Genomic DNA, 14,151 nt, shown 5'->3' with positions numbered 1-14,151 from the left:
GGAACTGAATAGCCTCTGCCTTGACTTCATCCCTTCCTAATTAAAAGTAGAAAAGAACATTACACTCTGTAGAGTCTTTCCAGAAGAAGGTATGAAGTTAAGTCCTTGCACTAGAATGGGCCGGGTTCTTTGGGCTGTCTTTTGCAATGCTGAATACTGGGTATGTTAGTCAAGTATTTTTGAACCAGCTGAATTTAAATTAACCCAAGAGCACAAAATTAATTTCAAAAGAGGGTGGCAATATTATTATTATTATATTGGCTTTTGAGGATGTTTAGATTTGAGCAAAGATTTAAGTCATTATTTTTTATTCTTTTTATTTTTTGACTAATCCCTTTGGTCAGATGAAGTAAGTACTCTTCAAGGTTGTGGTATAAAAATGAAATGCCAGTTTCACAGAACTCAGATTTGGACTATTTACCTATAAATTATAAGCTTGTTATAGTATTATTATATGTATATTAAAACAGGGTGGCAGTTATGGACATGTTAAGTTCAATTTACACAGGAATCAGTACAGGAAATCTTCAGCTTTCTGTTTGAGAATTTATAAGGTCTGCCCCTACACCAGTGGTTCTCAAAGTGTGTGCCAGGGCGCACTAGTGCGCCCTAGAAGATTTCTAGGTGCACCCTGTGCTATTCCAGAGAAATATATGCCTGTTGGGGACTTTTTGGAGTTTAGATTTTTGGGGAATAGAGGTATGGGGAATTGACTGTAAGTTGACAGTCTGCCTAACCCCCCACCTCACTTGCCTGATTAGGTTGTAAAAGGCTGTTAAGCTGTGGTGCTGGATTGTTTACACTACCTCCCATGTTCTTGCCTCCCGGAAAGACTGGAGGCAAGTTTCTTCTATCCTTTGTTTGGTGTAAAGTTAAGATGCTATGTATGGTTGATGTTTTCTGCACTCAACACAACTAAGAGTAAAAAGAGAGGAATTCTTCAATGTATTGATGAAAAAATGAGAATTTGCCTTTCAAATATATGCCCAAACATTGAAGAAATTACTAGGACACATCAGGCTCATGTTTCTCATAAACACAAGAGAGAAAAAACTTAACACATTTGCACTGGGACCTGCCAAATTTACTAAATCTTACTAAGAATGTATCTATATAGTGGTACCTTGAGATACGAATTTAATTTGTTCTGTAACTGAGCTCGTAAGTCAGTCAACTTGTATATCAAACAGTCAGTACTGGATTCGTGCACCAATGTGCCAACTAGCGGCAGCTTCCTGAATCATGACTTGTATCTCGGAATTTTGCTCAGATCTCAAACAAAAATACAGACCGAGTCACAGCTTTTATCTTAAAAAATTCGTATGTTGGTCTGTTCGTATCTCAAGGTTCCACTGTATATAGAGATAACTTTTTTGTCGTTTTTTTATATTTAACCCCTCTTTTTTTATGAATTCTAAAAAGCATAACTCAAAAAATATAACAAAAATGGTTTTTAATGTCAGAATAAATTTAATTTTGTCATATTTATTTCATTTAATTACTATAAAAGCATACTTGCACTTTACATTTCTTTTCTTTAATATTTGACTTAATTATTATAACATTTTTCTCAGAAATTTGTATATATCGATAGTACGCCTACAATTATTTATAGGATTTTAAATGCACCCTGACTTCAAAAAGTTTGAGAACCACTGCCCTACACCTTGTCATTTTTCTCATATCTAAAACATAGATATTACCTGAGGCATATGCCAGCTAATTTATTTTGGTTTCATTTATATATGTGTGTGTGTGTATTTACATATACACATGTCTCAGTAGAATTTTAAAACATTAGGATTAGGACTATGGAACTGTTAGGCAATTCACAAATGAATTCTTTTTTATTGTCTTCTATTAAATAGATTTATTTTTACTTTAGGTACAAAAGGAAGTAACCTCTGTGACATCCTGGATGTAAACATTTGGATTTGAGATAGAATAATCCGTTGAAATTTCTTCTGTGCTAGTGTAGTAGATATATACTGTTTTTTCTTTTACTTTTGTATATTCTTGTATATATCATGTAATTCTGTATTTGAAATTTTGATTTTTTTGTTTTAATAAAGACTAACAAACTTAATTATAAATAAAAGTGACTGGTTTTCATGGCCTTTCATTTTACACTTGTTATGTAAATTTTATTAGACTTACATCACTTGTTATTGCCATTTTTTAAAGAGATAATTCATAATCTCCTTCTAATCTGGGGTAAACAGATAAGACCAATAACCTTTGTATTGTGTCATTTTGAAAATAATTATATTTGGTGTGGAGAAATAGGAGTAAGATCTTATTTGTTTTCTTATTTAGAATTAATTATTTTTATTTTTTATTTTTCTGAAGTTGGAAATGGGGAGGCAGTCAGACAGACTCCCGCATGCGCCAGACTGGGATCCACCCGGCATGCCCACCAGGGGGCAATGCTCTGCCCATCTGGGGCGTCGCTCTGTCTCAACCAGAGCCATTCTAGTGCCTAAAGCAGAGACCATGGAGCCATCCTCAGCCCCTGGGCCAACTTTGCTCCAATGAAGCCCCGGCTGCGGGAGGGGAAGAGAGAGACAGAGAGAGAGGAGAGGGGTAGTGGTGGAGAAGCAGATGGGCGCTTCTCCTGTGTGCCTGGCCGGGGATTGAACCTGGGACTTCCACACGCCAGGCCAACGCTCTACCACTGAGCCAACCGGCTAGGATCGAATTAATATATTTTTGATTAATTCCCCCTTTTTCTTCATTTTCTGCAAAGTTAACCTTGTGTCTAAAAAGATTATCTTTTATGATTTTCTTTTATAACAAAGGAATTCTTACTTTTGTTGGATGACTGACAGGTCAAAGTCCTTTTAGGTATAAAAACTGCATAGTTATTGATACTATTTGTGATTGGTTGCAACTACATTTCACCAAATGTATGTAACTGTCTATATTATAAAAGCTTATAGGTATAAGCAATTTAGTCAAGTAGATTTTTGGTTTATGTTGTCAGTTGTCTCTTCAAAAGAAAAATGTAGAATTCACTGTATTTCTGGAGGAAAGTTAATTTAAATGATTATTTTTTAAGATTTAATGTTTAGAATCCTACTTCAAGATTTTTCCTATGCTTCGCTTTTCTCCTTGAAACAAATTTATCTTCCAAATTGAGTATTTTCTGTTTGGTTATTGGTCATAGTGTTCTTTCAGAATATATTTATTTAGTTTCAGCCATGTGGTAGGCACTAAGCTGGGTTATGTGGGAACTCTAAAATAAAATTTGGATAAAAAACTCATTTGATGATATTGTTCACTTTTTCCAAGGTTTTTTTTTTTAATAAGGTCATTAGGTATTGTAATTTTTTAAAAGATTTTATTTGTTTTTTAGAGAGGACAGAGAGAGAGAGAAGGGGGGAGAAGGAGCAGGAAGCATCAACTCCCATATGTGCTTTAACCAGGCAAGCCCAGGGTTTCGAATGGGTGCTCAGCAGTTCTAGGTTGACACTTTATCCACTGTGCCACCACAGGTCAGGGCTGGTGTTGTAAATTTTTGTAAACATTTTGTCTGTAGTTCTATTATATTTTTAATTGCTTAAAAACTGTAGACTATGTATGAGTGTGTGAGAAAGAGTGCTTTAATATTAAACCTTAAACATTTATAGTAATTTCTCAGGGACAGGCAGAAAATTAATTAGACTACCCCTTCACATTTATATGCATAACATTTTGAACACTATTATTTAATCGTGATTGTGAACTAGAAAAATAAAATACTTTACAGCCCTTTTTATGACATCTTTAACTACTTGTCTCTACATTGTGATACTCTGTTTATTTAGTTGAGAAAAGTTATGTGTCTACTTAGATTGCCATTACAAAATGCCATAGACCAGTGGTCCCCAACCCCCAGACCACAGACCAGTACCGCCCCGGGGGCCATTTGGTACCAGTCCGCAGAGAAAGAATAAATAACTTACATTAATTTCCGTTTTATTTATATTTAAGTCTGAACAATGTTTTATTTTAAAAAAATGACCAGATTCCCTCTGTTACATCCACCTAAGACTCACTCTTGATGCTTGTCTCAGGTCACGTGATACATTTATCCATCCACCCTAAAGGCAGGTCCATGAAAATATTTTCTGACATTGGACTGGTCCATGGCCCAAAAAAGGTTGGGGACCACTGCCATAGACTGTGGGTGGCTTGCAGAACAGAAATTTATTTTTATAGTTCTGGAGATTGGGAAGTGCAAGAATGGGTGCCAGCACAGTAGGTGTGCTTACATAACTTGTGTGTGTCAGTGCACGGGAAGAGAAAGAGAAAAAGACCTTTCTTCTTACTGTTCCCCTCCTCTCCCCCCTCCTCCTCCTCCCCTTCCCTCTCCTTTTCCCCCCTTTCCTCCCCCTCTTCTTCCCCTCCTTTTCCTCTTTTTGCCTTCCTCTTCCTCCTCCTCTCCCCTTCTACTCTTCCCTTCTTCTTCCCCTCCTCCTCCTCCCCTCCTCTTCCATTCCTCCTCTTACCCTTCCTCTTCCCTCTTCTTCTTTCCCCTCTTTTCCCATCCTCTCCTTCTGCCACCTCCTCTTTTCTTCCTCCTTCCCTACCTCTTCTTCCTCCTTCTCCCTCCTCCTCCTTCCACCAATCCTATTGTATTATAGACCCATCCACCCTTATTACCCTATTTAACTTTAATTAACCATTCACATTATAAAAGGGAAAGGAACTAGATGTAATATCTATTGGCCAGACATTTTATTTACATTATCAGTTTTATCCATCACAGTGACTACTGTGAGATGGTATTATTCTTGTTTTATAAGAGGGGGTATTGAAGCCAGAGAGCATGGTGAAGTGAAGATTCAAACTTAGATCTATTCCTCTAGTCTTCATGTTCCTGTTTCCCCATAAAAGGAGTTTTAAATTCCAACAGTAGTCACTTTCTGGATCTCTAGAAAATATGTTCCCTGATGTATTTCAAGTATTTTACTTTACATATTCTTTTCCATCTGTCTTGATACAGAGTGTCCTCTGTGGAGTGAGCTTTCATATTTTGAAATGTGTCTATAGAAACAACTATCAGTGTTTCTGGTTGGGGGGGATAAAATGACATTAAATATTTGGAAGACACTTTGAAAAATATAAAGGACATAAGATGGTATTATAAGGGTCAGAGAAATGGCAGTGTGAGAGATACTCCTTTTCTCTCCCCTTGAAATTTCAACAAATTCTATAACTATATGCAGAGAAAAAACCCCCAGGTGAACCTGAAATATACACATACCAGATAGACAAAGGTATGATCACACAAGAAGGTGGGCCAAAGCACAGAAGAAAAAAATAATACCAGAGGACTGAGTCTCCTTCCTCACAGACCTCAGGGAGGGAGGCACTGTTGTTGCAGGCTTTGTCTCAGACCCAGAGGAGCTGGGAGGAGAGTCTGTCTGGGGGGAAGGAGCTGAGTAAGGGGTGATGACCAAGAAAGGGAGGAGGGCTATTTCCTGGCATCTGCTGCACTCATGATTGCAGGACTGAGCTATTATAGGCACGGGGTGCACACAAAGCCAGTGGCAAGCTCTGAAGAACTGCAGGCAAATATCTTGTGGAGATCAGCCCATAAGACTCTGGGGCGCACTTGATCTGCCCACTCAACTGGCACAATTTAACCTTGTGGTGCTAGATGCGCTTGATTGGGCATCTGTGCACCACCAGCTCTGAAACTCGGGCACCAGCTTGCTAGAGGGAGTTTAGCGTGTATGGACGGGAAGCCCCTGATCTGCAATTTTTGCCACAGCTGCTCCTGAAACTCGGGGACACCAGCTTGTGGGGGTGTCTTGCCCTACCCAGGGCTGTGCTTGGAGTGCTTAGAGTGGTATCGGAGGACTGAGTAGACTCTGTCACCCCAGGCTCTCGGTTCCTCATTGCTCCCCTTGCTGTGAAAACAGTAGTGGTGGCAGACCCCCCTCCACAAGTTCTCCAGGCTGCTCTCTCCTGTGAGAGGTGAGGGCACCTGGAAGCTAGATCCCCTGCTCTGTTGGGACGTGGGGGAGGGCCCTGGAAGATTCCAGGTTGGCCTGTGCTGGTATCATAAAGTTGTAGAGCCCTAGCAACAGGCCCCTCCTACCAAAGAAACAGCCCTGCCTTCATCATTACAAAGGCAACAGCTAAGCTTTAACAGAACACCCAAGAATCTCACAGAGGTAAATCTTGTGGTACAGTGCCCCCTGCCAAAAAAAGGAATAATTATCGCCCTGGCCTGTTGGCTCAGCGGTAGAGCGTCGGCCTGGCGTGCAGGAGTCCCGGGTTTGATTCCTGGCCAGGGCACACAGGAGAAGCGCCCATCTGCTTCTCCACCCCTCCCCCTCTCCTTCCTCTCTGTCTCTCTCTTCCCCTCCTGCAGCGAGGCTCCATTGGAGCGAAGATGGCCCGGGCGCTGGGGATGGCTCTGTGGCCTCTGCCTCAGGCACTAGAATGGCTCTAGACACAATAGAGCGATGCCCCAGAGGGGCATGCCAGGTGGATCCCGGTCGGGCGCATGCGGGAGTCTGTCTGACTGCCTCCCCATTTCCAGCTTCGGAAAAATGAAAAAATAAAAAATAAATAAAAATTAAAAAAGGAATAATTATCTCTTATTGGTGTTATTAACAATACCACCCGCAAACGCCATCAAGGAAAAAAAAATCAAAGATGGATATACAAGACAGAGACCTAGCTCAGATAGATAATGAAAAATCTCCAGGAAAAAAACCCACAATTACATGGAAACCTTAGAGATTAATGACAGAGAATTCAAAATTGAAGCTCTAAAGATACTCAATAAGATACAAGAGAACACTGAAAGGCAATTTAGTGAGCTCATAAAACAACTTAATGAACAAAAAGAGTACTTCACCAAGGAAATTGAAACTATAAAAAAGAACCAAACAGATGAAATTCTCAATATACAAACTGAAAAATGAGGTAACAAGCTTAGTCAACAGAACAAGCCATGTGAGAGAATCAGTGACATTTAAGACAGACAACTAGAGATACTACAGAGAGAATAAGAGAGACTCATAAATTTAAAAATATGAGAAAACCCTACAAGAATTGTCTGACTCCATTAGGAAGACCAATATAAGAATAATGGGTATATTAGAAGAGGAAGAGAAGTAAAAGGGAATGGAGAATATATTGAAACAAATAATCGAGAATTTCCCAAGCCTGTGGAAAGAGAGCCTCAAATCCAAGAAGCAAAAGAGCACTGAGTTACCTCAACCCAAACAGACTTACTCCAAGGCACATCGTAATGAAATTACCACAAATCAATGACAAAGAAAAAATCCTCAATGCAGCTAGGGAGAAGAAGGATATAATATGTAAAGGAAGGCCCATTAGGCTATCACCAGATTTCTCAGCAGAAACTCTAGAAGCCATAGAAGAGTGGACCCCAACATTTAAAGTACTGAAAGAGAGGAACTACCAACCAGGAATACTATATCCATCAAAGCTATCCTTCAAATATGAAGAGGAAATGAAAACATTTACAGACATACAGAAGCTGAGGGAATTTATCACCAGAAAACCCCCACTACAGGAAATACTAAAGGGGGTTATCCAACCAGATACAAAGAATAAAATGACAAAATTACAAGTAAAAATTTTTAACAAAAACAATAAAAACAAGGATAATCTGTGACAACACTAACATAAAAAGGGAGAGGATAAAGATCAGTAGTAACAAAGCAAGATAAGAGTGCAGAAGTACTCATGAGATAATGGACTCTAATAAATATGATAATTTTTCTTCTAATAAACTAATGGTAACCACCCCAAAAATGCCACTACTAAAACACATAGCTTAAAAAAAGAAGAAACAAGAAGGTAGAAGTATGGAATACCACCAAACAAATCATTGAAAAACAAAAAAGAAGAACCAAACAAGACAAAGCTATCAGAAAGCAGTATATAAAATGGCAATAGGAAATCCTCAGGTGTCAATAATTACATTAAATGTAAATGGATTGAACTCACCAATAAAAAGGCAGAATAGCAGATTGGATCAAGAAGCAAAACGCAACAGTGTGCTGCCTTCAAGAGACACATCTAAGCTACAAGAATAAAAATAGATTCAAAGTAAAAGGTTGAAAAACAATTTTCCAAGCAAATAATATCCAAAGGAAAGCAAGAGTGGCTATACTCATATCTGACAATGCTGACTACAAGATAACAAAGGTAGCCAGAGACAAGGATGGACATTTCATAATGATAAAGGGGACATTGTATCAAGAAGACATAATATTCCTTAATATATATACAGCAAACCAAGAAGCACCAAAATATATAAGACAACTACTAACTGATCTAAAAATGCAAACCGAAAAATATATAGTCATACTTGGAGACCTCAATACACCATTGATGGCTTTAGATCGTTCATCCAAACAGAAAATCAACAAAGAAATATAGGCCTTAAATGAAACACTAGAACAACTCAACATAATAGACATCTACAGGACATTTCATCACAAAACGTCAGAGTATACATTTTTCTCCAGTGTACATGGAGCATTCTCAGGAATAGACCATATGCTAGGCCACAAAACTAACACCAGCAAATTCAGAAGGACTGAAATTATACCAAGCATATTCTCTGACCATAAGGCTTTGAAACTAGAATTCAACTGTAAAAAAGAAGTAAACACACCCACAAAAATGTGGAAATTAAACAACATACTTTTAAAAAATGAGTGGGTCGGCCCTGGCCAGTTGGCTCACCGGTAGAGCATCGGCCTGGCGTGCGGGGGACCCGGGTTTGATTCCCGGCCAGGGCACATAGGAGAAGCGCCCATTTGCTTCTCCACCCCCACCCCTCCTTCCTCTCTGTCTCTCTCTTCCCCTCCCGCAGCCAAGGCTCCATTGGAGCAAAGATGGCCCGGGCGCTGGGGATGGCTCCTTGGCCTCTGCCCCAGGCGCTAGAGTGGCTCTGGTCACAACAGAGTGACGCCCCGGAGGGGCAGAGCATCACCCCCTGGTGGGCAGAGCATCACCCCTCGTGGGCGTGCCGGGTGGATCCCAGTCGGGCGCATGCGGGAGTCTGTCTGACTGTCTCTCCTCATTTCCAGCTTCAGAAAAATACAAAAAAAAAAAAAAAGAGTGGGTCAAGAAAGAAATAAAAGAAGAAATCAAAAGATATATACAGAAAAATGAAAATGACAACACAACATATCAGAATCTCTGGGATGCAGCAAAAGCAGTAATAAGAGGGAAGTTCATATCATTACATGCTTATGTGAAGAAGAGAGAGCCCAAGTAAACAACCTAACATCACATCTTAACAAATTAGAAAAAGAAGAACAGAGGCACACCAAAACCAGCAGAAGAAAAGAAATAATAAAAATTAGAGCAGAAATAAATGAAATAGAGAACAGAAATCTATAGAAAAAATTAATACAACAAAGAGCTGGTTCTTAGAAAAGATTAATAAAATTGACAAACCCCTGCCAAGACTCAGTAAGGAAAAAAGAGAAAAGACTCATATAAACAAAATCTAAAATGAAAGAGGAGAAATTACCACAAATATCATAGATATACAAAGGATTATCACAGAATACTATGAAAAATTATATGCCACCAAATTCAGCAATCTAGAAGAAATGGATAAACTCCTAGAACAATACAATCTTTCTAGACTGAATCACAAAGAAGTAGAAAGCCTAAATAGACTGATAAGCAGGGAGGAAATACAAACAACTATCACCCCCCCCACCAAAAAAAAAAGTCTGGGGACAGATGGATATACTAGTGAATTCTACCAAACATTCAAAGAAGAATTGGTTCCTATCCTCTCAAAGTCTTCCAAAAAATTGGAAAAGAAGCAATTCTTCCAAACACATTTTATGAGGCCAGCATATCTCTCACACCAAAACCTAGTAAGGACAATACAAAAAAAGAAAGTATAGACCAATATCTCTAATGAATACGGATGCAAAAATCCTAAACAAAATACTAGCAAATTGAGTATAACAACACATCAAAAAAATAATTCATTATGATCAAGTGGGATTCATCCCAGAAACACAGGATGGTTTAACGTACATAAAAACGATTAACGTAATACATCATATCAACAAAACAAAGAACAAAAACCATATGATCCTATCAATAGATGCAGAAAAAGCATTTGATAAAATACAGCATCCTTTTATTTTTAGAATACTCAACAAAATGGGTATAGAAGGAAAATACCTCAACATAATGAAGGCCATTTATGACAAACCATCAGCTAACATCATACTAAATGGTAAAAACTGAAAACTTTTCCTCTAAAATCAGGAACAAGACAAGGTTGCCCACTCTCTCCACTCCTATTCAACATAGTACTGGAAGTTCTTGCCAGAGCAATCAGACAAGAGAAAGAAATAAAAGGCATACATATTGGGAAAGAAGAAGTAAAGGTTTCCCTTTTTGCAGATGACATGATCCTGTACATAGAAAACCCCAAAGATGCCACAGAAAAGCTATTAGAAACAATAAATCAATACAGTAAGGTCACAGGATACAAAATTAACATACAGAAATTTATTGCTTTTTTATATGGCAACAATGAAACCTTAGGAAAAAACTAAAAAATAATCCCTTTTACAGTAGCAATAAAAAAATACCTAGGAATAAAGATAACAAAGAATGTAAAGGACTTATATACTGAAAACTACAAAACTATATTAAAGGAAATTGAAAAAGAATGAAATGGAGAATTATTTCTTGTTCATGGATAGGAAGAATAAACATAGTTAAAATGGCTATATTACCTAAAGCAATACACAAATTTAATGCATTGCCATCAAAATTCCAATGTCATTTTTTAAGAAAATGGAACAAAAAATCATCAGGTTTATATGGAACCATAAAAAACCTCGAATAACTAATGTAATCCTAAGGAAAAACAATAAAGCCGTAGGCATTACAATACCTGACTTCAAACTATACTACAGAGCCACGATAATCAAAACAGCATGATATTGGCAGAAAAATAGACACACAGGCCAATGGAACAGAATGGAGAGTTCAGAAATAAAACCACATATATATGGTCAAATCATCTTTGATGAGCCATAAACACACAATGGAGAAAAGAAAGCCTCTTAAATAAATGGTGCTGGGAAAATTGGAAAGCTATATACAAATGAATGAAACTTGACTACAGCTTATTTCTTTGCACAAAAATTAACTCAAAATGGATCAAAGAACTAAATATAAGATCTGAAACAATACATTACATAGAAGAAAATGTAGGTACTAAACTCATGGACCTTGGCCATAAAAAGCATTTTATGAATTTGACTCCAAAGGCAAGGGAAGTAAAGGCAAAATGAAATGAATGGGACTACATCAGACTAAGAAGCTTCTGCACAGCAAAAGAAACTGACAACAAAACAAATAGACAACCAACTAAATGGAGATGATATTTTCAAACAACAGCTCAGATAAGGGACTAATATCCAAAATAAATAAAGAACTAAAAAAAACTCAGCAACAAACAATCCAATAAAAAAAATGGGAAGAGGACATGAACAGATACTTCTCCCAAGAAGAAATACAAATGGCCAACAGATATATTAAAAAATGCCCATCTTCATTAGCTATTCAAGAAATGCAAATCAAAACTACAATGAGATACCACCTCACACTCTTTAGATTAGCCATTATCAACAAGACAGGTAATAACAAGTGCTGGAGAGGCTGTGGAGAAAAAGGAACCCTCATTTACTGTTGGTGGTAATATAAATTAGTGCAACCACTATGGAAGAAAGTATAGTGGTTCCTCAAAAAATTAATAATAGAACTACCATATGACCCAGCAATCCCTCTACTGGGTATATACCCACAAAACTTGAAAACATGGGTACATAAAGACACAGGCACCCCCATGTTCATTGCAGCATTGTTCATGGTGGCCAAGACAAGGAAACAGCCAAAATGCCCTTCAATAGAGGACTGGATAAAGAAGTGGTACATATATACTATGGAATACTACTCAGCCATAAGAAATGATGACATCGGATCATTTACAACAACATGGATGGACCTTGATAACATTATACTGAGTGAAATAAATAAATCAGAAAAACTAGGAACTGTATGATTCCATACATAAGTGGGACACAAAATTGAGACTCATGGACATAGATAAAAGTGCAGTGGTTACCAGGGAGAAGGGAAGGATAGAGCGGGAGGGGGATAGGAGATGGGGAGGGGCTTAAAGAGAAACAAAATATAGGGTGAAAGAGGATGATTTGACTTTGGGTGATGGGTATACAGCATAATCGACTGTCCAAATGATGTGGAGATGTTTTTTCTAAATCTATGTACCCTGGTTCACCAGTATCACCCTGTTAAATTTAATTGTCTAAGAAAATAATAATAATAAATAATCATTTAGTAATAGCTACCAGGAGATTCTGAAAAATGGTTGAAAGCAAACACTTAAATGATCATTTCTTGACTAAAAACAACTAGCCTTTACAGTAGAATATATGCAAGTCTATTTGCCACTCTTGTTAGCAGACAAATACTATATATACACTGCTCACAAAAATTAGGGGGTATTTTATCACTTCACATTCATTTTGAAATATCCCCTAATTTTTGTGAGCAGTATACAAGTTGTAATTTCAGATATGTCAACATTAGAATAAAAATGAATGAGCAAATGAATGTCTTGTTAGTCCACTATACTGGACTTCCATTTCAGTGAATATTATGTATATTCAGGAATATTATTTTATGTGTATAGGGATATATCTTTAATAGTGCTGTGTACACAGAGGGGAAAGCATTAACCTGAGGCCTACTGGCCCCCAGAAGATTGTTAAATCCAGTGAAAAATAGTTTTTTTATTTCACTGTTTTTTGTTAATTTGATATTTAGGATTTTTTTCTATAAAATTATATTAAAGTATTGTTTTACCCCAGGTAATGGGTGTAGCTGTGTTTCCGGTTAAACCTTATTTTCATAAAGCAGGGACAGGCAGGATTTGGCCCTCAGGCTATATTTTGCTAATCTCTGGTGTAGAACAATGGGGGGGGGGGGAGGAAAAGGCATACCCTTAGGGAAATTGTAATCACCTTCATATGAGGGAGTGGGGAGGAGGCTACAAAATTTAATCTTTGGAGAAAGGCAGCCATCTTGGGGAAGAGTTAATTGGTCTCTGGTTTTAGAAGGGTTAAAATAAAAAAGTCAGATTAGTCTTTACAATGAAAAGAATGTGGGTTTTTTTGTTTTGTTTGTTTGTTTGTTTTTTAGGTAGAATAATTATTTCCTCTGGAGGCGGTGATGCTTGAGAAAAGGACTGGCTGTTCATCTGAGTGAGGGGAGTGGCAGAGAGGTCCGAGAGGGAATATGCGTGATTCATTCAATTCAACAAATGTGTATTGAGCACTCACTATGTGCCAGTTTTAGATGCTAGGAATCTAAACTAACATTTATAAGCCTACATTCAAACTGAGGGAGACACAATAAAATAATATAATATGTTAGAAAGTAATGTGTTCAGAGAAAAACAGAAAGTAGAGTGGTATGGGCAGAAGCTTGCAGTTTTAAATAGTGTAGGACGGGATGCTGAAGAAGAGACCTGAAGGAGGGGAGGAGTCAGGCCGTGCAGATATTTGGGAACCAGTTTCCAGGTAGTGAAATAGCAAGTGCAGAGGTTTGAATTGGAGTGTGCCTGTGGTGGGTTTTTTGTTTGTTTGGTTTTTAGTGAGAGGGAGAAAGGGACAGAGATAAATAACAACTCATACCTGTGTTACTTTAGTTGTTCATTGATTACTTCTCAAATGTGCCTTGACTGGAGGGCTCAAGCCAAGCCAGTGACCCTTTGCTCAAGCCAGCGATCTTGGGTTTCAAGCCATACTCAGGCTGGCATGCCTTTGCTCAAGCTGGCGACTTTGGGTTTTGAACCGGGACCCTCAGTATCCTGGGTCGACAGTCTATCCACTGAACCACCACTAATTAGGCTAACTAGCATGACAGGCCTCAAAATTGTTTCCAGATTAGGTTTTGTATATGAAAGCCTGATAATTTTGTAGTCTTACTTAAAATATTCTTTATTACTCTTCTACCTAAAAACTACCTGCATTTTTCTATTTTTTGAGGGTGAGAAGGGGAATAAGAGGGAGGGTTATCAAACAGCAAGCGGTCTGTGATCAA

At 37.9% G+C, this 14,151-nt stretch overlaps 1 protein-coding gene across 6 annotated transcripts in view; it reads left to right on the top strand.

The window, feature by feature from the left end:
- The window catches only part of SNX14 (sorting nexin 14), a 79,105-nt gene extending 76,992 nt beyond the window's left edge, over positions 1-2,113 (top strand). For 4 of the 6 annotated variants that reach the window (XM_066254225.1, XM_066254222.1, XM_066254221.1 and 1 more), the window contains one exon: positions 1,886-2,113. In XM_066254225.1, the coding sequence (XP_066110322.1) occupies positions 1,886-1,924 (39 nt within the window). In that variant the 3' untranslated portion in view covers positions 1,925-2,113. Of the gene's footprint in view, positions 1-761; positions 795-1,885 lie in introns of those variants that run through there. The other 2 variants (XM_066254224.1, XM_066254223.1) reach the window with 2 other exon arrangements.
- Positions 2,114-14,151: the final 12,038 nt, after the last annotated feature.

The sequence above is a fragment of the Saccopteryx bilineata genome, chromosome 1 (genome assembly GCF_036850765.1).
Source record: "Saccopteryx bilineata isolate mSacBil1 chromosome 1, mSacBil1_pri_phased_curated, whole genome shotgun sequence".
NCBI lineage: Eukaryota > Metazoa > Chordata > Mammalia > Chiroptera > Emballonuridae > Saccopteryx > Saccopteryx bilineata.
The sequence above is the reverse complement of the archived record's forward strand: the minus strand, read 5'-3'. Positions and strand labels throughout refer to the sequence as shown.